We start from the raw sequence: 27,088 nt of genomic DNA, 5'->3' as shown, positions 1-27,088 counted from the left end.
GCTGCAGCCCATGCCGTCGCCGGCGACTCACGGCAGCACAGCTCCAGGTTGAGCTGTTGTTCAGCATCTTAGCTGTAGAGGGCAGTGTCACTGGCCCTCATATGTGGGATCCGAACCGGGGCCCTCTGGCATCCCAAGCGAGTTCTTAACCATCGCGCCACTCGGCCAGCCCTATCATCACTTTTTTGATAAAATTTGTAAAACAATGATGTAATTAATATCTAGATAAGTAGCTTTTCTAGAGCATACTACTCAAAGTGTAATCCTGGGCCGGCAGCCTCAGCATCACCTGGGACCTTGTTAGAAATTATAGTGCTCAGGCACCTGGGCTCAGGATCAGCAGACAGCAGTCTGGGTTTTAATAAGCCCTTGGGGTGATTAAGTTTCTAGAGCTACTACAGAATTTCTCTCTCCCCTCTCCCTTCCATCCCCCTCTCCTTTCTTCCTTTTCCTTCTCCAGTCCTCTCCTCATGTGGGACACACACTCACTCACTCATAACCTATATACATAGAATTCACGGTAACCTCTCTCTATAGAATATGTATATTAACACTGAGAATATATATGTTTTTCTAAGTTTTTTGTTGGTGTTTGTTTCTACCCTACCTTGTTCGTAAAAAGATATGAGGCAGTTTTCGGGTATTTATACTTACGTGTTTTCATTTAGCAAACCTGTTCTGCATGGTTACACATGAAATGCTTCTGCCTCATTTGTAGATTTTCAAAACTCACTAACTGATATAATGACCAGAGCAACTTGTTGGAGGCTCAATTGTGTCTGCCCCAAATTCCTGTTGAAACCCTCACCTCCAGAACCTCAGAATGTGACTATTTGGAGATAGGGCCTTTAAAGGGGTGATTAAGTTCAAATGAGGCTCTAAGGGTGGGTCCCAAGCTGATGTGACTTAGTGTCCTCATAAGAAGAGATTAGGACAGAGAGAACACAGAGGGACCACCTTGTGAGGACACAGCGAGAAGGCAGCCATTTACAACAAGCCAAGGAGAGAGGCCCCAGAAGAAACCAAACTTGCCAACACCTCGATATTGGATTTGTAACCTCCAGAATTGTGACAAAATCAATTTCTGTAGGTTAAGCCAGCCAGTCTGTGGCATTTTGTCATGGTGACCCTAGCAAACTAATACATACATTTTTACAGAGATGGTGGTATGAATCAATCTGAACATCTGGTGACTACCTTTGAGGTGCTATTGGATCATGTTCCTTAACAGAAAGCTACAGCTTTTCAAAAAGTGCCAGAGACCAGTATGAGAAACTACTCACCATGCACAACAACATGGTAAAGCTCTATGAGAATCTGGGAGAGTACTTCATTTTTGACTCGAAGACCGTGAGCATAGAAGAGTTTTTTGGCGATCTCAGCAACTTCCGTACTTTGTTTCTGGTGAGTAATACATCTGAAAGCACTGCAAGGCCTGTGGCTTTTACTTTTAAACAGTTTCTTCTTTTGGCATGTTATGTAATTATTGACCATATTGATTTCATGTTATAGCCCTTTAACAGGAATTGACAGATATTTTATACCTCTGACAAGGATAAAAATTGTTGGCTTGCTTAATGTATAATGGGGGACCTAAATGAATTATCTTCAACTTTAGGTATACATGGGAATTTTTCCAAAGGAAGTTTATAGAAAATAAATGAATTGGTGCTTAAATGGCCCTGATTTTTATACCACATAATATTATAATTTGACCTAGCTTAAAAAGTCATATCTAAAATAGTCTTTCACTTAATACATTAAAATGCGGTGATTTATGAACAAGTTTCTTTCATAGTCTAGATGAGAAACTGATTCTAAATTGGACTGTGTGAATGACCTTGAATACCTAAACTTTCTTTCAGAGTGTGGGCTCTTGTTTCAAACTGTAACTCTTTGGGATAACAGTAAGTATTAGCATTAATTGGAGGGGGGCAATCAGAGTGCCAGTTATGATGCTAGCATGAAGCAAAAGCTTCATTGTATAAATGCCACGAATACACTTCTCTGCATTGGTGAAGTAGAGAAGCACCGACTCTGATTATGATAGTAAAGAAAGATAGGTGTGCAATAGCTGATATCAAACAGGTAAAGGTCCATATACTTTAAAGAAGGAATTCTAGCCATTATCCCCAGCAGAAAGATCAATTAGCAAACTAATTCATTGGAGTTTGAGGTGTTTCTATCTCCAGAGCAGTTATTTGCTACATAAGGCTCTCTCTCTTAATTGATGGTGTTGCCCCATGAAATCGTTTGATTTTGTTAAGATTTGCACAATTTGTGAGATACAAATATGCTTGTGGAAAGCGTTTGCTTTCATCTACTGACAGGACCTGGAACCCAGAGCACACCCCAGCTCTGGCAATAGAAGCTAAACCAGAAACTTTCACAGGTATGATCATTTGTCTTCTTTTTGGCTGAGACTATCAGCTTATTTTGGTGTTTGGTCTTTACCCCTTCATAGAACACAACTTTAACTTTTTAGCTGGCCAATAAGTAGTAAAATGTGTTCTACTGGTAATGAGTGGTCAAACTATTTTCAAAACTTAGAAGTTAGAAATATGACATGAACACCCAGGATTATTTTCTAAATGAAAAAAAAGTATGTTGAAAAGGAATGGTGACAAGAAAAGACACTTCAGTTGACACACTGAAAAGAGGAATGCAATAGATTTTTTTGGTAACATTAATGTCCATGGGTGAATGGGGGAAAATCAATACAATTAATATTGTCAACCTCTATTAAAAAGTGCCTTGTTTTCACATGGATTGGATCCTGAAGCACTGCGTGTGCTCCTTACCACCCCACCCCCCACCCACCACCACCAATAAACAGACACAGTAGAATTTGCTGTGCTTTTCTCATGTGGCAGCATCTGATGAAGGACAATTTCTGTGTGACAGCCTATGTTTAGTCGTATTAGCCAAATGCTTAAAAGGCTTGCTAAGAATTATACCTATAGTACTTATCTATCATAACTTCTTTTAAAAATGTAAGAATGTCATTGTTAAGACCTCATTCTGTGTCCTCGTGCTGTCAGTTACAAGCTATGTGATTGTAGGTAACTCATTCATCTTTCTAGCTATTTATTTATTCATTCATTCACTCATTCAGTAAAATGAAGGGATTGTACTCCTGCTCTCTAAACTTACTCTTCTTTAGTAGTCTCTGAGTCATGGTCAGAATTTCAGAGATGGAGTCATGTGTATTGCATACATAAATAGGATACGTTTTTTTATGTCTACTGACTTCACTGTGCATGTAGCTTAAGTACAGGGAAATAATTTGTTATACATCGTTCTCATTGTAAATAAGTTGACATTCTGAAGTCCAGTTTTGTGTGCATTTAACTTCTTGAGAACCTGCTAAGATGGAGTTCTGGAGCTTTCAAAACAGCTAACCAGCTCCTACAATGTGTCGTGGCCAGCTGCTGCCATCGGTCTTATAGAACTGCTTGTATCTACAAATCATGATTCACTCACTGGCATGAGAACTAGGTCTGCAACTCATTAGCTGTTTTTAACTTGAGTTGGTCATAACCTCTCTGGGCATTGATTCCCTCATCTGTAAAATATGAATGAAAATTCCTGCCATGTCTTCCTCAACACTGTGTGAAAACACTTTGTAGCCTATGCTATGCAGGTGGAGGGTATTATTCGCCATTCTCTGTCCATCCATTCAATTATTATTTTTTTGAGAACCAACTTGATTTTGGTAATGCTTTATTCTAGCGATTAAAGGAAGAGAATCATCTTTCTCTATCCATAAGTGGAGGGACACAGACAAGTAAATGCAATCATTTGTTAAGTGCTCCCATAGGAATATGTCAGGGTACTCTAATAATACTCAGGAGGAACTTCCTAGCCCTGCCTGAGCTGGCCAGAGAACCCTTCATAGAGAAAGTGACATTTGGGCAGAGTCTGGAAAAATCCATAGGAGTTTGACAAGCAGACTTTGACAAGCAGATTTAAGGGTTTTACACCTGACCTATAAGCCAAACATTCCTAAATCAACATCACCAACTTGAGTCAATCACTTGTGCTGACCATGTTTCTGTTTCATAGTGAACTTGAAGTGATTTCACTCTCCCAGGGGAGGGAACAACCCTGATAGAGAGACAAAAATTGTAATCACCAGAATTTCCCATTTTCTTAGTGCTTTGTGTGTTTGGCCTCAGGCTTCTTAGTGCTAAAAACATATTGGACTATAGAGATGGAAGCAATAAAAAACCAGTAGTGCTGAGAAGAAAATAAGAGATCTGATGCATGTGCTACAAAAAATTACTTCCAAATGAGCTCAGAGTTTCTTTTTGGGGAATCTATTTGCCATGTGTAACATAAACAAAATGTGCTTACCAAAAAATCTTCCTCAGAGTGATATCCTCCATAGCATGGGCAAAATAGAATTAAACAAAAGAAGTTGATGTTATGGATTAAGACCTGTTTCAGAATAATCACATTCAAATTAATGAAAGCAAAATTGGCAATCTTTATGAGTGGTGCTCTATTAATTATTCATAGCATTCATATTATAAATTCCACTAATGAGGATATTAAAGTTATTCAAGATGAATGTCCTGTATATTGGCATGAAGATGTATGTAATTGGAAACGTTTCTAAGTTCAGAATTAAGATTCTTTTTCTAGTTAGCTTCTCTGAAATCATCAGAGTTTAAAAAACTGCTTTTAATATAGGCAAGATTAATTAATAATCCCTAAATTTCCGTTGAATGTTTTGTAGAAGAAAATAAAATTCCATGTTTATGTAATGTCTAAACATCTTTTTTGCTGATTCTCCTTTATGCTTCAGTCATTCTACTAGTTCAAGTAGTTGACTGCACAGCCTTTTTCTTTTCGAGATGTTTTGAATAGAATATTCAAAATCAGTGAACCTTATATGTTTCACCACCATGCAGTACCTTGCTTAGGCATAAAAATTAATTTCAGCTGTTGGGAAAGTATTCGAGGCAAGTATTAGACTTCGATAACTTTTATAGCACCAAATAAATTACAGAAACTATTTGTTTCTTTTTGAAATCTGTCAGTTTCCTGCTGCTCCTGTGTGTTTTTATTTTTTAAAGAGAAATATTTTACCCAGGCACTCAGTAAATATTTGTTGTATGTGTGTCTTCATTCTATATATTATATACTAGAAATATAGGAACAGAGCTTTATAGAATTAGATTCAATTGACATAACTTAAGAAGAAAATGTTACCATTACTACTAATCGCGCTTGAAGATTTCGCCTCAACAAAATAAGTGTCTGCTACTGTTCATTTGATAAATTTTAATATTTTTTTAAATGGGGGCTTTTGCTCAACAATGTTTGAACAGCTCTTATATGAGTGTTAAAATGGCTAAGTGTTGGGAGGCTAAGCAATATCTATAAATTATGGAGTTTTATACCATTGTTCAGTCTTGTCACTTCTTCCTTCTAAATACCTTTTGAATCCATCCATTTCTCTCCAAGCCCACTGAGGCCATTTTAGTTCTGGGCCTCCACCATCTCTCTCTCAGCTGGACTATTACGATGATGTCATGACTGGTATCTGAGTCGTCTTTTACCATTTCTAACTTCGAATACATTCCCCACATTATAGTCAGAGTAAAACTAAAAAGGAACAAGATAACTTTAATTTCCTGACTCAAAATTATTTAATGACTTCCCTGTGGCCTAAGGATAAAATCTAAGCTGTTTAAAATTAAAGTAGTTTACAAAATCAAAAGAACTCTGGTTACTTAAAGGCCAGACCATCTAAGGTTGACTGAATTGAGCCATCATCACTGAGCGTGAACTCTCCTCCCAGACTGGGAAAGGTCAAGTATGGGGAGTAGAAGCAGCTGCAGAAGACAACAGCAAGTGCTTAAGAGGACTTGAGCCTCTTGGACTAGAGAGAAACATAGGGAGCATGTGTGGTATCAAAACTAAATGAAGGCTCAGAGGCAAATGCATGATTGTCATGATGCCTTAATTTGCTTAATTGCTCCCATAGCTCCTAGGGCATGGGGAGTTATGGTAACGGAGGTCACTCTTATCTTAATTCTCAGTTAGGGATGTGCTTCCTTCCATCTTAAGTAATCCTTCCTTTAAAATCTAAACTTGTCTGAGAGCTCCTTGTGTAGGCATATTGGCTTATGGAGATGCTTAATTTTGAGAAGCTCTCCTCTCTCTCAAGCCATTTTCCTCTGTATAAGGCCTCAATCATGTCTAAATCGAAACTATAATTGGAAAGCCAAAGTGAGCATCTGCATTTAGTTAGACTCAAAAGACTAAATTGATAATACACAGGACATTTTACTCATTCATTAAAGGCAATTTGCCTTAAAGAAATGAGGATGAATTTTTGCATAAAAAGATTGCATATATAATTCCTGATCCAAGAAGACTTAAGTTATTTTGACATATATTTAAACCTTCAATTCACAAAGCACTTGACATTTAAAGGAAACTTGAGTGCAGCATTATAAAAATTGTGGCCTTACATAAGAAACCAAACATATTCTTTAACAAAGAAGAGTCTTAATCAGTAATATAAACTGTTAACTAGAATTCCATCATCCAAAATCTCTATTAGATGCCTCATAAGTCCATGCGTCTTTGCTTTGCGAATAAAATGGTAATTAATACTATCAAGATGCCCTCGAGAAACTGCAAAGACCTTGATGTGCCTCTTGAATCGTGTGGTTTTATTTATAAGATAAATGTCCCCAGTTCTCATCACCTGTGAATTCAGATGGAGGTTATCTTAGTAACAGTGATCCAAATATCCCAAGCTATCTCTTCGTTACCCCCACTGGCAGGACTCGAACTCCCCGCAAAGTTTCCACTCCCAGAAGTACATCTGTGGTCATCTCCTGTGGGCTCAAAAACATGCCGTCTGTCGTCACCACCTGATATTTGTCCATGAGTATTTGAGTGCCTGCTCTCCTAGGGTGATGAGAATACAGCCCTGAAAAAAAACAAAGCCCTGCACTTCCTGATGGGTTACAGCTCCAGCTTCCTTTTGCTAAATGTCTTTTGCTGACAGAGTTGCTTGGGGTTGGCCTTCAATGGAAATGCCTACATCTGGGCCGAGGCGACCATCTCCTACTGCTCGAATTTTGCCACCAATCCTTGCAGCACCATAGTGGCGTTATGCTCAATGCACAAGTAGCCACGTTTCACACGTCCTGTCCTAAAAACAGTTCCTTTTGCTTCTTTCCTGCTCCCTTTCTCCTTGGAGGCTTAAAAACAATTTTCCAGTCCTAGAGACCTAAGACCATAAACCTCACCATCGCCCCTCTTCCTCCCTTCTGTTCAGGCACCTTGGCATGTATCTTTCTTCTCCTAGAAGCCAGGGATAAATAAAGTACCAGCTTAAATCCTTTCATGCAAATAGAGCCCCAAGGGCCCACCAACTCCCTCTATTTAATCACACAAGGAGATAATTCCCTTTGAGTTCAGCTGGGACCACCCAGGCTACATAGCCTTAGGTTTATTTTGATCTATTGCAACTCTTTGAAAATAGGCAATCCATATAAAATATATGGTAACTCTATTAAGCAGAATATTTGACCAGAATACTTCATTCCCCAGCTGTGTCAGAGAATAGACCTTACTGTATTATACAGACATCATTGAATTCTTCTTTAGAAAAAGATGTCACCTATCAACTATTGTATTCTGTTTGACTGTTTACTTTGGGCCAGAAGTAGATGTCTTATTTTTCTGATATGATTGTTCCTTGTATAAAAAAGCTAAATATTATATTATAGGGAGCTAAAAGAATATGTAATAATGGCATACACGGTTTAAAGAAAACCCCAATTCCCCAACCTGATAAAAGTGCCTACTGGTATAAATTAAACAGTTTCAAAATATGGTACACATTTGAGATTAATATTATCAAATTGTAAAATATCATAAATGTTTCTAAAACTATGTCTAAAAATTGTCACAATTGTTTATGGCAAGCTGAATATTGCCCTTTAAAAATCTAAAACAATATAATAGTTAACACTGAAAAAATTAACAAAATCCATTCAGTGCCTACTTTCTTATTAAAATCTAGTAAGAACTAGAACCGGGAAACAAAATGCAGTGTTGTTAGTTTTAGCAACACCTCACATAGAAATTTACAAAGAAGTGTTGCCCATAAATAAGTTATTGAATTATATCCAAACAGCAGGAAGTAGGAAAGGAGTGAGATAAGTGACGGGTATACAGCTGAACTTTTCCAGTGGCCTTGAGATTGGCCAAAGCTATTGATTGTTATCAAAGCTAGCTTGTGAACAACCAGAGCAGGAAGATCCCAGAGGCTAATGCTGCTGACACCACCCTCTCGGCTTACTGTGTTTTCATTTTGCTTCATCCTCATTTGTTTCTCCATCTGCTAATCAATCTTTTATAATACCAGAGAAGACGCCTTAGGTAGTAGGAGGCAGGACTCTCCCCGGAACCATGCCCACAGAGCTCCTTTTCCCTGCTATGCTCACTCCCTCCTCCTTTCCCCTCCCCGCAGTGTCTCTCGAGTTGTTTGGCCAACTTGTTCCAGTCACTTCATCTAAGAAGCCTTCCCTAATGCCGCCATTTTGGCCTAGATAACCCTTCTGTGTGCTTGCGTCCCTCCATCCTAGCACATTTCGCACTGTAATGTGTTCACCTCCATATCTTCCGTGATCAGCACTATAATTAGCTTATTCTGGGTGAGCACAGTGCTAATCGCTAACGACCTATATGAATGACTTAATAAATTAATAAAACAATGAATGAATTAAACGACCAAGGATGAGAAAAATCAGAATGTTGGCCCTTCAGTGCTCACATTCTTGTAGGAAAGGCCATCCGAGGAACAAATATTAATCATGAAATATGATACATATATACAAAGCGCTTGTGAGCACAGAGGAGAGAGAGGCATTTATTCTGTGGGATTTCAGGAAGGCTTTAAAGAGGAGGGGACACGTTAACTGGGTCCAGTCATTGTTTCCCTACTGTATGGCCTTTCACATTTAAAGAACTTCTTCGCCTTTTGTTCTTCCCCACCTTACTGGGTGTTTATGTTTAGTGGTAAACATATATTGTTTCCTAGTTTTCCATGCTGACTTCAAAGTGGAGGAAGAATGACTTCATTTCCAGGAAAGGAGCTCTCAGGCCATTGTGATGAGCTAGACCAGGGGTTGGGCAAACTGCAGCTCGCGAGTCACATGCAGCTCTTTGGGTACATTCCATCTCAAAAGTTTGCCGACCCCTGGAAGAGCCAATCCTGTCCCTCACAACAATTTAAAAATTATCCGAGAGCCGTAAATGTATTTGTACATAATCACCATTATGTAAATAATACCCTTTAAAATTTTTATAAATGAAACTATGATAGTTTTATTTTCATTTCAATTTTACTTCAGAGCCACATGTACGTACCCAAGGAGCCACATGTGGCTTGCGAGCCGCAGTTTGCCGACCCCTGATCTAGAGCAAAGTCAATCCTTTAAAGACTGACTTGTGTCCTGTTTACTTTAGGGCATTAGTCTTAACCAGGGGAGCTTTTGTCCCCCAGGGGACATTTGGCAAAGTCTAGAAACATTTTTGGTTGTCAACAACCAAGGAGGAGGTGCTATTAGCATCTAGTAGGCGAAGCCAGGGATGCTGCCAAACATTCTACTATGTACAGGGCAGCCACTATGCCCCCCCCCACCGCCCCAAACAAAGAAATGTCTGGCCCAAAATGTCAATAGTGCCAATTGAGAAACCCTGCTGAGGGTTATCTGCTAAAGATTTTTTAAAATTTTTCATTTGGAAAACAATGTGAGATGATTCAAATTAGTATGCAAAATTTGTACTGGATAAGTTAATAATGCATCTGTCACATTAACTTAATATAATGATAATTTCAATTAGCAACTTGATCACTGTAAGGTATTGGTTTAGTTGCTAATATTTTCTATATCATTGAAAGACGTCCTGGATCATATGGCTTGTAAAATTTTTAATTTATGTGTGTAAGCTGTAGTGAAATTGGAAACCGTAGGGGAAAAAAATCAGCTGAAATTCTACTACCCAGAGATAATTAATATTAATACCTTGGCATATATCTTTTCCGGCATTTCTCTGTATATGTATTATACATATGTATTCAGATTGTGAATATAGTTTTTTAAACTAATAATACAAATCTTGTGAAACTTTAAGCCCTAAAATTTATATTTCCTTTAAAAATCCGGATAGCTTATGCCTATATGGATACGACCATCAACATTTAGGGTATAATGCCCTTGGTTATGTCTTCAGTTGTGAATAAACATTAATTGGCTTATTTCATGATGCCTTTTCCAGAATACCTGGTCTCTGGTGCCATGCTAAATATCATTGACTATTGAAAGCCACTTGTAAATAAAGCAATTAAATCTTGCTTTCTCTTTTTGTTTTCTACATAATACCTTCATCAAACTTGCCTGTGGGTAGGCACCTTAAATTGGTAATGGTGGATTGCCAGTTGGGTCTATTCACGCTAGTGTTTCTTTCATAAGCATTTTGCTACCGTCTACTGTATATTTTGATTTAAGAACTATTTACCTCAATTAGGCTGTTTTGCAGTTCACAAATGCAAACTGTTAATTATATAAAGGTTTGTAATTTAATCACGAAAAGCTTTAACAAAAGTAATAGTAAGATTTAAAACCAGTGTTTCCATACACACACACACACACACACACACACACACACACACGCAGAGGGTGCCCCAAAAATGTATACACATTTTAAGAAAGGAAAAAACTGCATTAAATTTACACAGGTGGTAACCACTTTGAGCACCTCTTGTAATTGCAGAAGTCAAACGTGACTTGTATTCATCTTTTGTTATCCATATATATTGAGTATTACAATTTTAATACAGTTTTCCTTTCTTAAAATGTGCATAGTTTTTTTCGGCACCCTCTGTACATTTTCTTGTGTTTTCTCTCATTCTCTCCTTGAACCAAATTTCCAAGTCATAGAATACGGTTTCTTAAACCTTTTTTGTTGCCATTAGATCTGAAACATGTTATAATCCTGATGATCAAACCATTCCTGTTTTTGCTCATATATCTGTTTTGATTTCATTCTCTGCAATTGTTTGGTCTCATCATAATCAGAATTTCCTTATATTCTTGATGGGGCTTGTGGACAAATCAGAGATTGCACAGTATTCCTGAAAAGCCAGGGAACAGACCATTCATCCCTTCAAATCTTGGCATTTTGAAATGGAAGATGTTCTAAGTCCATTATTCTCCAAGATCCTATAAATCAAATTAACGGATTACTCAATATGGTGGTTTAGCTGAAGTCATTTTATTTTCTTGGAAATTTTATTTATAGTGCACAAAAAAAAACAAAAACTTTCTTGTACTCTAGATGGTATAGTTTGGAATAGTGTGTAATTTGTTTTTGCTTGTCTTTGGTCTAGGAGTAAAAATCCTAATGTTTCATGTATATTACAGATAAATAAATGCAACAGTGATAAGGAAGAACAGGACAGCTGGTTAACTAAAATGTTGATAAGATACTAAATATAACTGTAGTGACCAATATAATCTCTAGATGGGAGATATGGGTTGATGACCCCACCAAATTGGAAACTTTGTTTTGAAGGTTAATTATGTTCAGTGCTACAAGCTGTCCTGCTTCGTCAGGTGACATCTACCAGAAAATACTTGCCCAAGTACTTACTTGTTCCTTAGTTTAAAATACAAGATTTATAAATAAATCAATTTAAGATTAAGCCTCTTTAGTACATCATAATTATGTAGTTCTTTCATACTATTACTACATTAAAAGTCTTAAGAATTTGATATCATAGAAAAATACATTTGAGCATTATTTCGGCAAAATATGTTTTTTGGTAACAGGTTTTAATGCATCGGGCAAATTAATTTATAACTATTACCGTAACTGCTTGTGTATGTAGATATTGTTGCTCGTGTGTTTTTGTAAGCACCTGAAAATAATTGCTGTAACTTTGCTTTTAAACAGACTAGTATGTTTTGGCATTTGTTCTTTTTCATAGTCTATCAGGATGCTTTTAGCTGCCAAGTAGCAGAAAGCGTAACTAAAATTAGCTTAAGAATATGGTTTTACTCTCACACATCGCAAGCAGTGTAGAGGTAAGGCAGTTACAGAATTGGTTAATTCAGTAGTTTAGTGATCCCACCCAGGACCTCAGATTTTCCAAATACTTTTGTTCTGTCATCCTTGGCATGTTGGCTCACGGTTGCAAAATGACTGCAGTTCTTCCAGGCATCCCATGCAACTATTATGATATCTAACAAAAAAAAGGATGTTGCTTCCCATGAACCATTTTGTATTAAGGAGAAAAACTTTTCCAGAAGCTGCTGGGCAGATATTTCCTTCAAATTCTATTGTCTAGGATTGGATCACATGCCCATCTCTAAACTAACTGCCATCAAGGAGGATCTTAGACTAATGATGATCACGCCTGGGGTGGGGGTAGGACCCGTTCCCCGAGTATGGAACTATGTAGAGAGTGAGCAGCCAAACAATCTAGGGCACTTGCCAGCAAGTAAGAAGATTGATGTTGGATGGATTAAGGCAGGCAACTAACAGTTTCCATAAAATAGACAACACAGAAGTACATCTCTGCTCAGCATTTTTTGAATGGTCCAAAGTTCGAAATTGGCAAAATACAAATGAATGGGATATATTTGTGAAATGCACACTTGTGTTCATTTAAATCATTAAAAAAAACAAAACAAAAAACCTTGGGGAAGAAAAATGTAAATAGAAAACATTATTCATTTATTTTCAAGTTATCCTTCCCTGTTTGTTCTGTCTTTAGCTGGAATATACTTATACAAGACACTTCTGCTTTTCCAGCTTGCTTGCTTGCTTGCTTACTTTTTCTTATTCATTCATTCATTCATTCAACAAATATTTATTGAGTGCCTGCTAAATTAGAGTCACTGTTTTAGCCACTGGCCCTGTTTAGTTTACTAAAATCTTTGATCTCATGGAGATTAATATGTAAAGGGGAAACTGAGACAATACATTGTAAACTTAATTAGGAAAATTATATTACATGTTAAAACATAAGTGCTATGGAAAGAAAAAAATATGTCCAATAGAAGGACAATGGCTGAAACGTTTAAGCATTGGTTATAAAATTTCTTGTACAATCAGTATTTTAAGTTAAGATTTAGATTTTGGCATTGTAGTTTTTTCCTTAAATCTAGGAATCACTGAGCTTTTCTGTTGAAAAGATTTCACTACTTACAATTAGATGATTTTCATACAAGCCCTATCTATTTCATAAGGTGTGAATTCTTACATTGTAGAGAAAAAATAAAAATTAATTCTACCGTGTTTGAGAGAAAGAATCTGGCCAAGGGCTTTATCATATAAGTTAAATAATTATAACATTATATTCTGGAATATGGAGGATACGCAAACAGAAATCTATACCTAGATGCATGGCACATTGACTACTTTTAGACACAGATGAAATTCAAAACTTAAAAGAGAAGATTCATGAGAAAATGTCCTTTCCCAATATTTCTAAACCTACAGTTCTTGTCCTTGTTAATGAACTTAACACCTGTCCTTTTTCAAGAGAAAACAAAATAAAGCAAAACTATACTTCAGACAAATACTAATTCAACCTCAGTGACAGCTTCTTCCCCAAGGTAGCTCCGATACCTTATTTTGGAATCTTGACATAGACCTTTCAAAATGAGTTTCTAGATGGGAAGCTCTGTCAAAAGATGGCATGCATAACAAAGCCTGTTAGTGGAGTAAAAGCACATTTTTAGTGCCCAAAATATGAAAAGTATAAGGAACTTACAAAGACATTTAGTTCATCTTGGATTCCTTTCGCTCTGGTCATTGTTCCTGCTAGCTGTCAGCCAGTGGATCTGATAAACGAATTCAAAACTAATGTGTCATTCATTCTGTGCTACATACATGCGCTTTGAATTTGGCATGATGCCTAAATCCAGCAGAGCAATTCTACTGTCAAGAGTTTCTTGCAGCCTGGCTAGCTAATAGAGCAGCGGTTCTCAACCTTTCACAGGGGTCGCCTAAGACCATCGGAAAACACATATTTTCGATGGTCTTAGGAACCGAGACACCGCTCCTCTATCCGTCTCCAGGCCCACATGCAGATACGCCCACATATGAGTACCCGGCGACCCCTGTGAAAGGGTTGTTCGACTCCCAAAAGGGGTCGCGACCCACAGGTTGAGAACCGCTGTAATAGAGGAAATATTTGGGGGAAAGGCCACTTTTCTTCTCCCTCTGGAAGAACATCATGTACATGGCAGCCTAATCTTCCTGGGTCTGGGAATTTTTTTCCCATTGAGAAGATTCCACAACTTAACCTATCTGTTGTGGTCCCATAATCCAGCTTCATGGTCTTTGGCTTTCAGACGGGCATCCTCTGGTAAAGGCCTCTGCCATGATAAAGATTGGAGATCAGCAATCTGTGACCCCGGGACCAAATCCAGCCTGCCCTCTTGGTTTTGTAAAGTTATATTGGCACTCAGCCATGCTCATTTATTTAGGTATTGTCTGTGGATGCTTTCACACAGAAATAGTAGTGCTGAGTAGCTGAGACAGAGTCCATATGACCCACGAGGCAAAAAATATTGACTGTCTGGCCCTTGACAAAAAAAGCTTGGGGACTCTTAACATAGACCATGTGCACAAGGGTGTCAAAGAAAGATTCTGATAGGGAAATCATAGAAAACACATACAGTCTGTTGCATTTTAACTTTCAAATGCAACCCTTCCTTAAGAGGGGCTAGCTTTTGAGAATATGGGAGTTTGGAGTTTGATTGGATTGGAAGAGCTGTGGTATCAGCTTGGCTGTTGATTTCCCCTTCCCTTTCCTGGTGACATTCACTTTTTTTTTAATAAAGGTAAATTTCCTGTGCCTCAGCAGCCTTTACAGAGAGCCATTTAAAAAAAAAAGATTTTATTAGGGAATTGGGGGAGGGAACAGCGTTGGGGAATCGGGGAATGGGAACAGACAAGTTGCTGTCCTTTTGTTCTTCAGTCTAATTGTGGAGGACGTCGCTTCACTGGTCCATGTTGGTATTGTGATCATTGCGCTCTTCCGGGGTGAGGCAGATCGGCCTCTGGCCATTGGACAGCTGTTCACACCGGCTGCTGGCAACTCACGGCAGCCCATTGCAGCCTACGCTGTTGCTGGCAACTCACGGCAGCCCAGCTACAGGTCGAGCTGTTGTTCACCATCTTAGCTGTAGAGGGCACAGCGTCACTTGCCCATGTGTGATCCGACCCGGTGGCCCTGCTGCTCAGAGCTTGCACTCCCAAGCCAACTCTTAACCAAGGAGCCACTCGGCCGGCCCCCGTTCACTTCTTTATGTATTGCCCTGGAGGCAGAAGGTACCACACTCAACTTGTGTGCTGGGCAAGATGACTGCAGGGGCTGAACTCAGACTTAGGGTGTGAGACCCAAGTCATGCTCAGCCAGTGGTCCTGAACTCCCTTACACATCCCCGGACACAAAAGACACATAGTGCCTGTATTACGTTAGGAACACAATACAGTATTAATACCTCGGTTTGCGAGCATAATTCATCCCGGAAACAAACTACTCGTATTGCAAGACATCGCTCATTTACCACGTTAAAATGTATTAGAAATGTTTGCTCATCTTGCAGAACACTCACAAACCAAGTTACTCACAATCCAAGGTTTTACTGTATATGCTTTATAGTCCAGATTGCCCCCCACACTACTTTATAGTATGATACACATACAGCCTCATCAGTAGATTAATCCTTTGTCATAATGAGGCAGGATTTCTTGATTTTGATTTTCAGTATAAATCTCTCCTCAGTCTATTTCTTTGGACCCCCATCTTTCAATCTTAAATATGAACACTTCCAAGGGTCTGTCCTGGGTCCGACAAAAGTTTCCCTGGGCAATTCATCTCTATTCTCATGGTTTCCACTCTTTCCCTGAGTTGTGATTTTATTCTTCAGCTCTAGACACAAGTTTATTTCTTGTTGAATGCCTCTAGATTTACCACAACTGGCTCAAGCTCAGTGTATTCAAAATGGAACTCACTCCATTTTTTCCCAACTTCCTCCCATAAATACTTTGTTTTGGTTAATGGTACAACTTGATATCTTCTCTCTCATCATTCACATCTGTTTTTCTTTGTTGATTCTGCCTGAAACATCCTCACTTTAGCTTCTCTGGTTTTGGTATTTGTTGTCTCTCCCCTGAACTACTGCAATAATCTTTTCACTCATCTCTCTTCAGTCCTAGCACTCTCCACGCTGTCTTTATACCACTGCCAGATATTTCTTTATAAAATAGAGATCTCACTGGGACACTTCCTTCTCAGAAACCTTTAATGGCCTCCCATGGGTGACAGCAAAGTCTCAGCTAGCATTTGGAATCCCTGAGTACTCTAACCACCTCCAACCACTGTGCTTTCCTCTGCTTGTAATGCAGTCACGCTCACAACTTCCCTTCCACCAGTGACGTCATCTTCATCCTTGAAGACTCTATTCAGTGACGACTTTCTCCATTACATCTTTCCTAATACCTCCTCCCCAACTCAAGGGAGAATTCATTGCTCCCTATTTTGTATGCTCATATCACGTAGTTGACGCAGTGCGGTACCACTCGCTTATTGTAATTGCTCATGTGTATATCTGTCTTCTTCTTTACACTGTGAGTTGCTGTGGAGTAAATGCATCTCACTTGTCTTTAAATTTTTATCACACAGCAGAGCGTGTGGCACATAGAAGTAGCCAACAAGTGTTTATTGATCAGTAACCGTATTTGTAACTGATAATCATGTTCCCCCTGTGCTAGAAATCTAATAATAAATGGCCTTTTGCATAAAATGCTTCACAGCCCTCTCGCTATTCTTTCTCTCCACCCTCTCACCTGGCCCTCTCTGCCAGTTTTTTTTTTCAAAAACATTTCATTATTTTAGTGACTCCTTTGACTCTTCATCAACGTAGTTTCAGCAAGTATTTGACTAAAGTACTTAAACTTGTCTACACTCACCCCATCACTCTTAAGTTGTGAAATCCCAAAGTGAACTCTGTTGTCCATGTTTAACCCTTGAGTAGAGAGCTTTCAGTAGGTACAGGAAGTACCCCGTGTTTCCTCCATTTTATTTGTATTTTTGTAGCATACAACTGCTCATTTGTCAGCATCGCTTTGTCATTTACTACTCACTGGTGACTGACTACGACACCTTAAATCTTCATTGTTTAACCATAACCAGCTGATTGTCCCTGCTTATGTCTCCAAGATTTCTTTTTTCTCTTTATGATAAAAATCATCAGAGAACTGTTCTTCAAACATATACCTGATCTTCCCACCTTCTCTAAGTCTTGCCACCTACAAAGACCCTTTGAAGAGAATAAAAAATGTTTCCATTTCTCTCTTGTGGGGAGTTGCTGCACTTTAAAAGAAGAGAAAAAAATCATACGTTTTACAAGATAAAATCTAATCATATTAAATTTCTTAAGTATATCACAGTGTCATAATTTACCTTTGTAAGTACTTAAGTATAAACACTCACAATAGGCTGAAAGTAACACTGAGATTTCATTGTACTTGAGTACCTGAGTCAAACAGGCATATAAAAGTTTACATTGAAAGAAGTCAAACCTAAAACATGGCGTTTATTATTGCAAAGTTTTGTACAGGATATAAAATCCAGTGTGTCTGTAAACTCCCTAAATCCCATAGTAAGTTATTTGTCCAACATGTCAAGCCTAATGGCAAAATCCCTCTGTACCAATAAATAAGGCAACTTAAGCAGAAGATTCATGATGAAACCAGAAAACTCTATAAATAATGGCATCGTACCCGGGGAGGAAGGAGGTAAAGAAGAGGGCGGTAGAACATTAGCATAGTGAGAAAAGGATATTCCCATCGGTAAGTAAGTAAGTAGTGATATTATTTGACCAAATCTAGGTCACGATCAAGGGTATAATCACAAGTGAGATGGGTTTTGCATTGTGGAATGTAGCCGCAGTGCTCATATACAGATGGAATGGCTTGCTTCCCAGAATGCAATCACCACTATATAACAATGTCCTTATTATTTCTGGTTTTGAAAAGGGAACCTTAAAGCAGAATATCCCTGGTTCCGACCTCTATCCCATCCAAACCCAATTTTGAATTGATTCGCCCTACAACCTTGTGTCCTGGTATTTTCACAGATCAACTCTTTCTGGCTGTAACAACTCCAGATTCATGGTGTCAAAGAGAGACGTGAAATTGTATAATCATTTTATTTATCCTTTTTATAAACTAATGACTCAGACACTTATACCCATACCGCCAAAATATCCTAGAATAGAAACTGAGGCCTTCCCTGTGGATTTATCTCAAAACTCAGGCTCCTGGCATGTTTTCCCAACCCCTTTAGCAGCTAACTAGCTAATCTTTCAAATACATTTCTAGAGAAAGCAGTTTCATTACTTGACTTGGTTTCACTGCTTTGCCATTCTTACTGTAAAGTTGTTTGAATTCTCCGAGTTTCTTTTCTTCGGATTCAAATGCAGGCCCTATTATTTTGCCTTCTGGAAATATGGAAGATATCTGATAAGCTTTGTCCTTTAAATCAATATCCAGTTCACATCCACAGACATAGTTACATCCCTTAATCCCATCTCCCCTGAGCCTAATTATCTATTTTTTTGTCCCTAGTTTGGCATTTCCCAAACTTTTAGCACTTTGTCTATTCTTCCTCAGACTTCTTTTCAGGTTTGTATGCATCCCTTAAACACAGGAGGATTCACATTTGTGAGGCCTGCTTGTATACAATTTGGGAGGAAACTTTTAAGGCAAAGAACATAAACATACCTTGCTTTTGCAAATCTTACAAAAACACATTGCCAGCGCCCCTCCCATGCAAGGGAGAGGTCCTGATGCTTTTGCTTCATTCGCTTCCTGGTAAATCCTTGTCTGCTCTTACAGTTGTTTCGCCCATTTATTAAGCACAGCTCTTTAAAAAGGCCAGCTTGTCAAAAGAATAAACTCAAATAATGTTATCACACATGCAAAGCTAGTATTTACAATAAGTTAATCATCACTGTCCTCGTTAATTAAGAAATATTCATTGTGTGCCTCCTTTATCTTAGGTGCTATATTGGGCTTAAACTTAGGAGCACTTATCTGAATATAATATCACACGTGAAGCAACCGAAACCAACACAGTGCCTGCCCTTTCAGAGGCTGTTAAACTAAGCCAAGACTGAAGCAAATGTACATAAAGGAAATAATATGGGTATCTGAATGCCTGTTAAATATTTAACAGCTATAGTAACATCATATCTAAGAAAGGATGAGTGCATCTTGTAGTGATGGCTAGTGAAGCAGTCCTTAGGGTCTGGAATTTAATCTGAGGAAGGAGAGAGAGGTTTACCGGTCGGTATGCTCTCTGTCTTCTAATTAATGAGAATGACACTTCCCTTACCAACAAGATAGCATGGACGTGTCGGGTTAGCATGAGGGCCGCTCTGACCTCTCGGGGCTGTGTTGCCATACTTTCCCATGCCTCATCAGTGCTCCCTTTTGCATTTGTGTTGTTAGCTTTCCACAAGTTGTAGTTGTTTAGTGTTATATATATTTCTCTACAAATGAAAATTACTCTGATTGTTCAGGCAACATCAATAAAGGGAAAGGTGCTACCCCATAATTACTGTAAGAACATCTTGCTGTCAATATCCTGGAAGGTAGCACAATTCATCAAACAATCACTTTCTACTTAGAAGAACACAGAGTTCTGACTGGCAATCAAGATTTCTTTGTGAAAAGCAAATTGAGCAAAACCATTTTAATTTACTTTGGAAAAAAAAGTGGTGCCTCATATCCAAGAGAATGAAATCTCTATTTGCTAAGATTTTGATTCCCTCCCATGTGACATTCATTCTTGATGATTTACCAAACAACAACAACAACAACAAAAACAAAAAAAACAGGATCTAGATTCCAGACTCTAGAATATTATTTCAACTGACAGTAAGACAGTGCTCCAGGTGAGTGAGTCTGGGAAATTGACGAAAAGAGGGTGAGTGCGCTAGTGCCTCTTTGGATGACCCTTACGTGCCAGGAGTACAAATGCCTTGACCGTAATGCTCATTGTCGATCCCCCAGGAACTAGAACAGTATGTGACAATACATGGTAGATACTCAACAAATGAATGAATGTTTCCTGGTTGTCAGTGAAGGTACAAGTCACTAAATACAAATAGGGCTGCATTTGTCTTAGCTTTTCTGCTTCCTTGGCCACTTCTTTCTTTCCCTATCTCTCTCTATATCAGTGGCAATATGTCCGGAGAGATTTCTAACACTTCGTTAATTTTGTTTTATGTGCGTGTTCCCACAGAAATAAGATCAAGTTCAGTTAGGAATTAGTAAAATATAAAATAATTAAGGGCAGTAAGCAGGTAGCATAGAGGCAAGAACGTGCACAAATTTCCTAGAAAAAGGTTTTTGATTTTTAGTGCAAGAGTACTAACCATGAATCAGCATTATATGAGGCATGTCTATTTTTTAAAGACAAATCATGTGTAGCACCAAAGGAATTTTACCCCCCTTGTTACCATAATTGAAAGATGATGACATCTGAATGTTTTGGAAATGCCTGTTTTGGTTTTTCCTTAAGGGTTGTATAGCATGTGCTTTAGATCTTTTCAGGGGTACTAAATCTTTGCAATTTGAGAGTGGATTTGATTTTTGAAAATGACCAAAAGTGATATTGAGCTGAGTTTTATGAATAAGATGTATGAGCAAACTGGGCAACAAAATCTGTGGTCAAAAATATTGTGAATTTGAAATAATGAGACTGATTTCATTTGCTTCAGAGATTAATTCTGAAAGTGTAGTTTCAATCACCAATGACCCTCATGGAGATAAGTTTCTGGCTTTCCAAGGTGGTTATTTGAAGGACAGGATACATGGTTTCAACAGATATATGGGAACCAGTCTTTTTTTTTTTTAAGATTTTATTGGGGTGTTAGGGGAGGGGAACAGACAAGTTGCCGTCCTTTTGTTCTTCAGTCTAGTTGTGGAGGACGTCACTTCACTGGCCCATGTTGGTATTATCATTGCCCTCTTCTCTGGTGAGGCAATCAGTCGCTGGTCATTGGACGGCCTCTCACGCTGGCTGCCAGCCACTCACGGCAGCCCAACTCCAGGTCAAGATGTTGTTCATCATCTTAGCTGTAGAGGGCACAGCATCACTGGCCCCCATGTGGGATCCGAACCGGGGCCCTGCTGCTCAGAACTGGCATCCCAATCCAGCTCTTAACACGTTAAGCGCCAAGCCTGTTTTGCCTTCCTTCCCGTGTAGCCCGTGATATCCCATTTCACCGATATGCTTTCTCTTCAGTCAGTTGTCTGTGGTTCGTGTTCCAGTGCAATTTAAAACATTTTTCTTTACCCGTAACAGTGACAATGTTAGTAGAAGAAATGTGTGAAAGCGATTCAAGTGAAATTAGTTTTCCTAATAAAAGAATATAATTTTTTAAATTGTATATCGTCAGTCACCGGCGACTGACGCGGTCCGAATGGAAAGTATAGTGTCAGTCGCCAGTGACTGACATGAAGCTTAACGTGTTAACCAACGCGCCCCTTGGCTGGCCCTCGGAACCAATCTTATACGTTTACAGTTGGCCCTTAAGATGTTACAAAACAAATGCTATGATACGAGTGTGTTAGGAGAATTAGAGCATGGAAAACTGGGAATATCCTTACACTACATATTGGTTAGCCCGTCTCTTGTTTTGTTATTGTTTCCAGCTTTGTCTGTTTTGAGGGGAGGAAGTGTATGAAGATGGAGAAGGCTATAATTTAAAAAGTAATGTCCAACAAGTAGAGAGAAGGCCCAGAGGAAAACCTAAACATTATTAAATTTTTAGAAAGAACTCTCTATGAGAGAGTCGTTACTCTAGAAAATGGTATCGAGTGGCTTAATTTGGAGTCCAAACAAATTTTCCTAAGGGCCCGTCTGACTCCATCCTTCCTCCCCAACGTTTATCCTACAAACAGACATTCCCCTACATTGCATTTAAGAATTAGCTTGACTTTTGTGGCACTCAGGCACCACGTGTCCTGGGAACAAGTTACACTTCTGTGCAAAAAATGTTAAGGAAGATATTGACCAGGTTTTTATTTCTCAGTGACCAATATATAAGATATGTCCATAAGAAACTGACAGCTTTTAGTTAGACATAAGGAAGTATTTTCTTTTAGAAGTGATTAAGTATTGGCACAGGTTCCTATGGGAGTTCAAAGAACCCTATTCATAGGTAGGAGGTCAGAACAAGCATTTTCAGAGGGCCCTTCCTGTTCTGAGTCTATATTTCTACTTGTCAAGGTAATTTGATATTCTTATCCAAGTCTCCAAGGTGCTTTTCAATCCACCCAAATTGGTCTCATCAAAAACCTTATCGATTGTGCTGCCTCTTCCATCTTCTAAGATAGTGACAGTAAGGCGGCAGTAAACTCAGCTCCCAGACCTGTAACATGCCACTTGTTTTATTCCTCCCCCCCCCGCCCATACATCTCCAAAACATTTTCCCATTAAAATATTGTATCAGTCACTTTAGAGTTTCATTTTGCTCCTTTGATTCAAGATAACATTTTTTTAAAAAGTTATAGATTAACTTCCTATATACGCTCAAAGCGCTTCATAGATTTTAATCAAGTAGAGGTCCGCAGAGGCATGTCGAACTCAATTGTTTTTCTTTCCCAAATGGAAAGAGGGCTACTCAAATACCTGCTAAGAAAAATGCGTCTGCAGAAACCTGTAGCATTTGAAACCTTTTCCATGCTACAGATTGCAGATTAACTTCTAGCTAATCAGAGTTCAGCATTCTAATAGACTGTGACGGGAGAGGCAGTTTTTCCTCCAACTCCAGATCACATGCTTTTGCAATTGTAAGGTAAATTTTAAAAGAAGGCCTTGGGGATCACAGCCAGCCTTCATTATTGGTGCATGACCGCTTTGTAACCACTGCAAGTTTAATATCCAAGAAGATTTGCACATAACAGTCTTGTTTTCTTTTTTCTCACTTTTAATAATTTACCTTTGCGATTCTCTTCACGACCGCACTGGTGTACAAAGATCTGTTTGTCTGTCAATCCTCCAGATATGTACAGCCTGTGAAAGATCCATTAATTTTTTATTTGTTTCCTAAGGAGGCTGAACAGTAAGCTGGTTGTGCTGAATACAGGAGGGCTCCTTAAGTGAACGTGTACTAGGATTTACTTAACCGGCTTCCTCCACCTGCAGCTGACCAGTTTTTCTATGAGGCTCCCCTCTGCCGAAAGGGAGTCATTTATACAAATAAACTTGAGGAACTTTTCAGATAAACCTTCCACCCAAACCTGAAATGGCTTTGCCTTAAACCAAAAGATGACTGGGAAAGCTGTGTATTACTGGTGTTTGTGAATCCCGCAAACGTCTCATTCAAAACAAAGACTGATTTTCAAAATTAGAATCCATCTTTCCTTTTTAACCTTTGGAGAGTCTTCTTAAACACTCCTCTCTACACAAGTGAATTTTCACGGCAGTGTTGAGCTATGTCAGTGTGACATGTCATGGGCATCAGGCCTCAGAAATGCTAAGCAGTGGCATTTTTAAGAAATGTTATATAAATTAAGTAGCCCCAGCTGCTCATTCTTAGAAAATATGAAGGGTATCTAAAGTTTTGCTGGGTTTTGACCTTTTCTGTTATGAAGACTATGGTAGGGGAGAGGGAGCTAGGGAGTTGGTTGGGGGTTGATTTTATGTAAGGTGGTCAGGGATGGCCTCACTGCTAAGCAGACATTTAAGCAGCAGACTTGATGGAGCTGACAGAGCAGAGGGATCAGACATGTAAAGGTGCTGAGGGAAGGAGACCAGAGAGCTAGGACAGAGGAGAAGATGAGGTCATAGAGGCGGTAGGGGGCCAGGTCATATAAGGCCTTGTCAGCTACTGGAAGGGCTTTCTTTTCTTCGTCTCTGAGGAGGAATACATGGATTCTCTGGCAGACAGACAGAGAGAATGGAGAAGGAAGGACGGCGGGGGAAAGGATGAGGACAGAGCTTTAGGGGAAGGCAAAAATGAAAGGGTGGGTAATGGCAGGGTAGTCTAGAAAGGAGATGGAGAGAAAGCAATCTGTTCTGTAGGGAAGAAGGCCAGAGTATCTCAGGAAACTAAGGGGGCAGAAAATGTATATTTTGTTTGATTAGGTTTATCAGGTTTTACCTGTGGCCCATTAGACTTCTGTGATTCAAATCATATTTACATAGGTTAATAAGCACAGCTTTAATCCCCATCTGACCACAGTATTCATACGTGTCCAGTGTCTATTACTGACACACCTAAGTACTTTAATAAGCTAATCAAGGTTTCAATTACCCCAGTGAGAAAGCTATACCTCTCAGTTACAATTGTAGTTGATTGGTTGGTGAAATATTCATGAAATCTTGCATAAGAGGAACCCGATAGGTCACTCGTACCATCCTAAGTGGACATCTCTGGGAAAGAAAAAGTTGAGCAGTATTATAGTGCTGACAAAACCTTCCCAGGTACTGACTGATTCTCAGAGTGTGGTTGCTGCCGCTGAAAATTCTTTGCCCCAAGCATTTGTCGTGACTCTTTCAATCCAATACGCCTTTTAAGCACTGTGAAAAACTATAGAAAAGGGATATCTAATGTTGTTTGATGTTAATTAAAGTGTAGGATTCTTTCCTTTCTTTAATGGAAAGCCTTAATTCGTCCCCAGTTGCAGTTGAAAAATCTAATGAATCACTGCCACCATCTTATGTAGGATTTTTCTCTAATCACCTGGTTGTTCGATTCTTTGTTCCAATGCTGAAAAACTAATCACGGCTCACATCATCCCATTCGTAACCTGACATGGTCATTCTAAAATGGGAGTGAGGAAGATGTGGAAGAGGATACAAGTCCTGGTTTACTGTTACCTTTTGTATTCTTTAGGGTATTCATCCACTGCTACATGTTACACACTGGTTAGCGGTAACATGCATTGGGGTCTGTGCTTCCCAAAACTCTTATCCTTGGTTACAGGCAAGTGCAGCAAATTGCAAAAGTCATTAGCTGCCAAAACAATTCAAGGAAAGAATGTATTAGGTATCTATCAATATGAAGCAGAGTAGAAGGGAAAGAAGGGGAATTTTTTTTAAGAAATGATTTTTATGAAATGATGAAAAGGCATTCTACCTAGTGTTACCTTTCCTGTTCATTGTCATGATCAGGACGTCTCTGGGACAGGGACAGAGCAATGCTGCTGTAATCCTAGTTCACTGCTTTGGACACTGTTCCAATTTCTACCGATTTTGCCTCCTGTTATGCCTAAAATTAAATGAGAACCCCATCAACCAGCAAAAACGTTGTACCATTCATCTTATTGTCCATTTGAGACCCTTCAGTAGATGGTTTTCCAGCAGGACCAGCAGCCTCCTATGGGTAAAGGTAGGAACAGTGTAAGGAAGCTTAGCAGGGCCTGGGGTGGAGGACTGAGTGTAGGCTAATTCCCCGATCCCTCCATAAATCTTTAGGCAGATCAAGTGAATACCACATGCTGAAATAAATACAAAAGAAATAAAAGCAAACTTCTAATTTCCAAATCAGGTGGCCTCTTCTTATAGTTTGTGCTTCATTTTCTTAGGGACATGACAGAACTAACTCCACATGTAAAAAACAAAAAACAAAAAACAAAGAATAACACCAAAGAAAACAAAAACAAGAATAAAACCCAGCCTTTCCCCAGGAACCTTTATCCCTCAGTTTATACCACCAGCCCCGTAAGGTGTGTTGAACCTTAAGTAAGGTGATGGGTGAATTTCATCGTTAGTCCACAGAACAAAATATTCTGTGGTTTTTGTTTCTTAGATTTGTCCAACATGGTATGTTAACACAGAATTTCATCCCTCCCCACAACTCCCTGTTGGTCTATCGATTCTGTCTGTATTGTTTTTCTCATGACTCAGAAAGGCAAGTCCTGTTGTCTGTTCAAAGTTTGTGAGTATGAGAGAGAATATGTGTTTTGGTTCCTCATACTTTTACCTGATACTGTAAGAGTTCCATATCCAAAAGGATTCTTCCTTCTCCCCAGTGCGCATGCACATATGCGGACATGCTCCTGGGCTGGGGGACATGGAGTACACATCCCGAATTGCACAGGGCATTAGTGTTGCCCAACTGTGGAATAACGTAATAATGTACTAACTGTTCATTGAACACACTCTGTGTGCCAGGCACTGTGTTGAATGGCTTTATGTGCAATTTCTCGTGAAATTGCAAACCAGCACTGTGAAGTACAGGTATTTCACAGATGGGGAAAAGAGGCTTAGCTTAGTTAAGTAAATAGCCCAACAGAATAAATCATGATAGTGCCTAGGCAGCTGGGATTTACACCAGAGCTCTCAGCTCCTACAGACCATCCTGGGTTGACAAGGGTGTGCTATTCTCCTGAGAATGTTTAGATTGTGGGTCCCAACTTCAGAGGAACAAAATAAACAGGCATCTTTCCCATTATCTTTCCTGTGGACATAAAATTACAGGTCAGGAATTTTTAGAAGTCTCACCAATGAGATGCGTAAAAAACAAAGCCTTAGAATCGTCATACTTATCTAGGAAAGACAGAAATTTACAGTATCCGTGTCAGCAGTTCTTTAATTTAAATTTTAGTTGTTCTATCTTATTTTTAAAAGAGGTGGTTAAAAGAAACATTTTAAAATTCTGAAGTGGTTAGCATAAAACAAAGAAGGTACAAAAAAAACCTAAAAGCACAGTTGGATGAAAGCTAAGAGAGAATCAAGTGCTAGGACAGTTCAAGATAAAAAAAAGGGAGAGTTTCACCTGATTTGTTGAGTTTTCAGGAAAAACAGTATCTCGGTGACACATGTTTAGTGTATAAAAAGATTTTCAGTATAATACATACCAAGTTTCTGTGTATTGCTGCCAAATGATTTGACTTCATATCATTTGTGAATCATTCTAACATCCCTGATGAATGGAGAAATACTCAGCAGTGTGATCACAGTAAGCCTCTGGCACCAGAGTTACCAATTTATTTACCAGGACATTTCCAATTT

At 38.9% G+C, this 27,088-nt stretch overlaps 1 protein-coding gene across 5 annotated transcripts in view; it reads left to right on the top strand.

Annotated features, from left to right (window-relative positions):
- DIAPH2 (diaphanous related formin 2) overlaps positions 1–27,088 on the top strand; it is an 873,267-nt gene that overhangs the window by 643,494 nt on the left and 202,685 nt on the right. For all 5 annotated transcript variants that reach the window (XM_019641102.1, XM_019641101.1, XM_019641103.1 and 2 more), the window contains one exon: positions 1,240–1,404. In XM_019641102.1, coding sequence (XP_019496647.1) covers positions 1,240–1,404 — 165 coding nt within the window. The remainder of the gene's footprint in view (positions 1–1,239; positions 1,405–27,088) is intronic.

This window comes from Hipposideros armiger, unplaced genomic scaffold, assembly GCF_001890085.2.
Source record: "Hipposideros armiger isolate ML-2016 unplaced genomic scaffold, ASM189008v1 scaffold_56, whole genome shotgun sequence".
Taxonomy (NCBI): Eukaryota; Metazoa; Chordata; class Mammalia; order Chiroptera; family Hipposideridae; genus Hipposideros; species Hipposideros armiger.
Note: the sequence above shows the minus strand (reverse complement) of the source record. Positions and strands in the feature narration are given on the sequence as shown.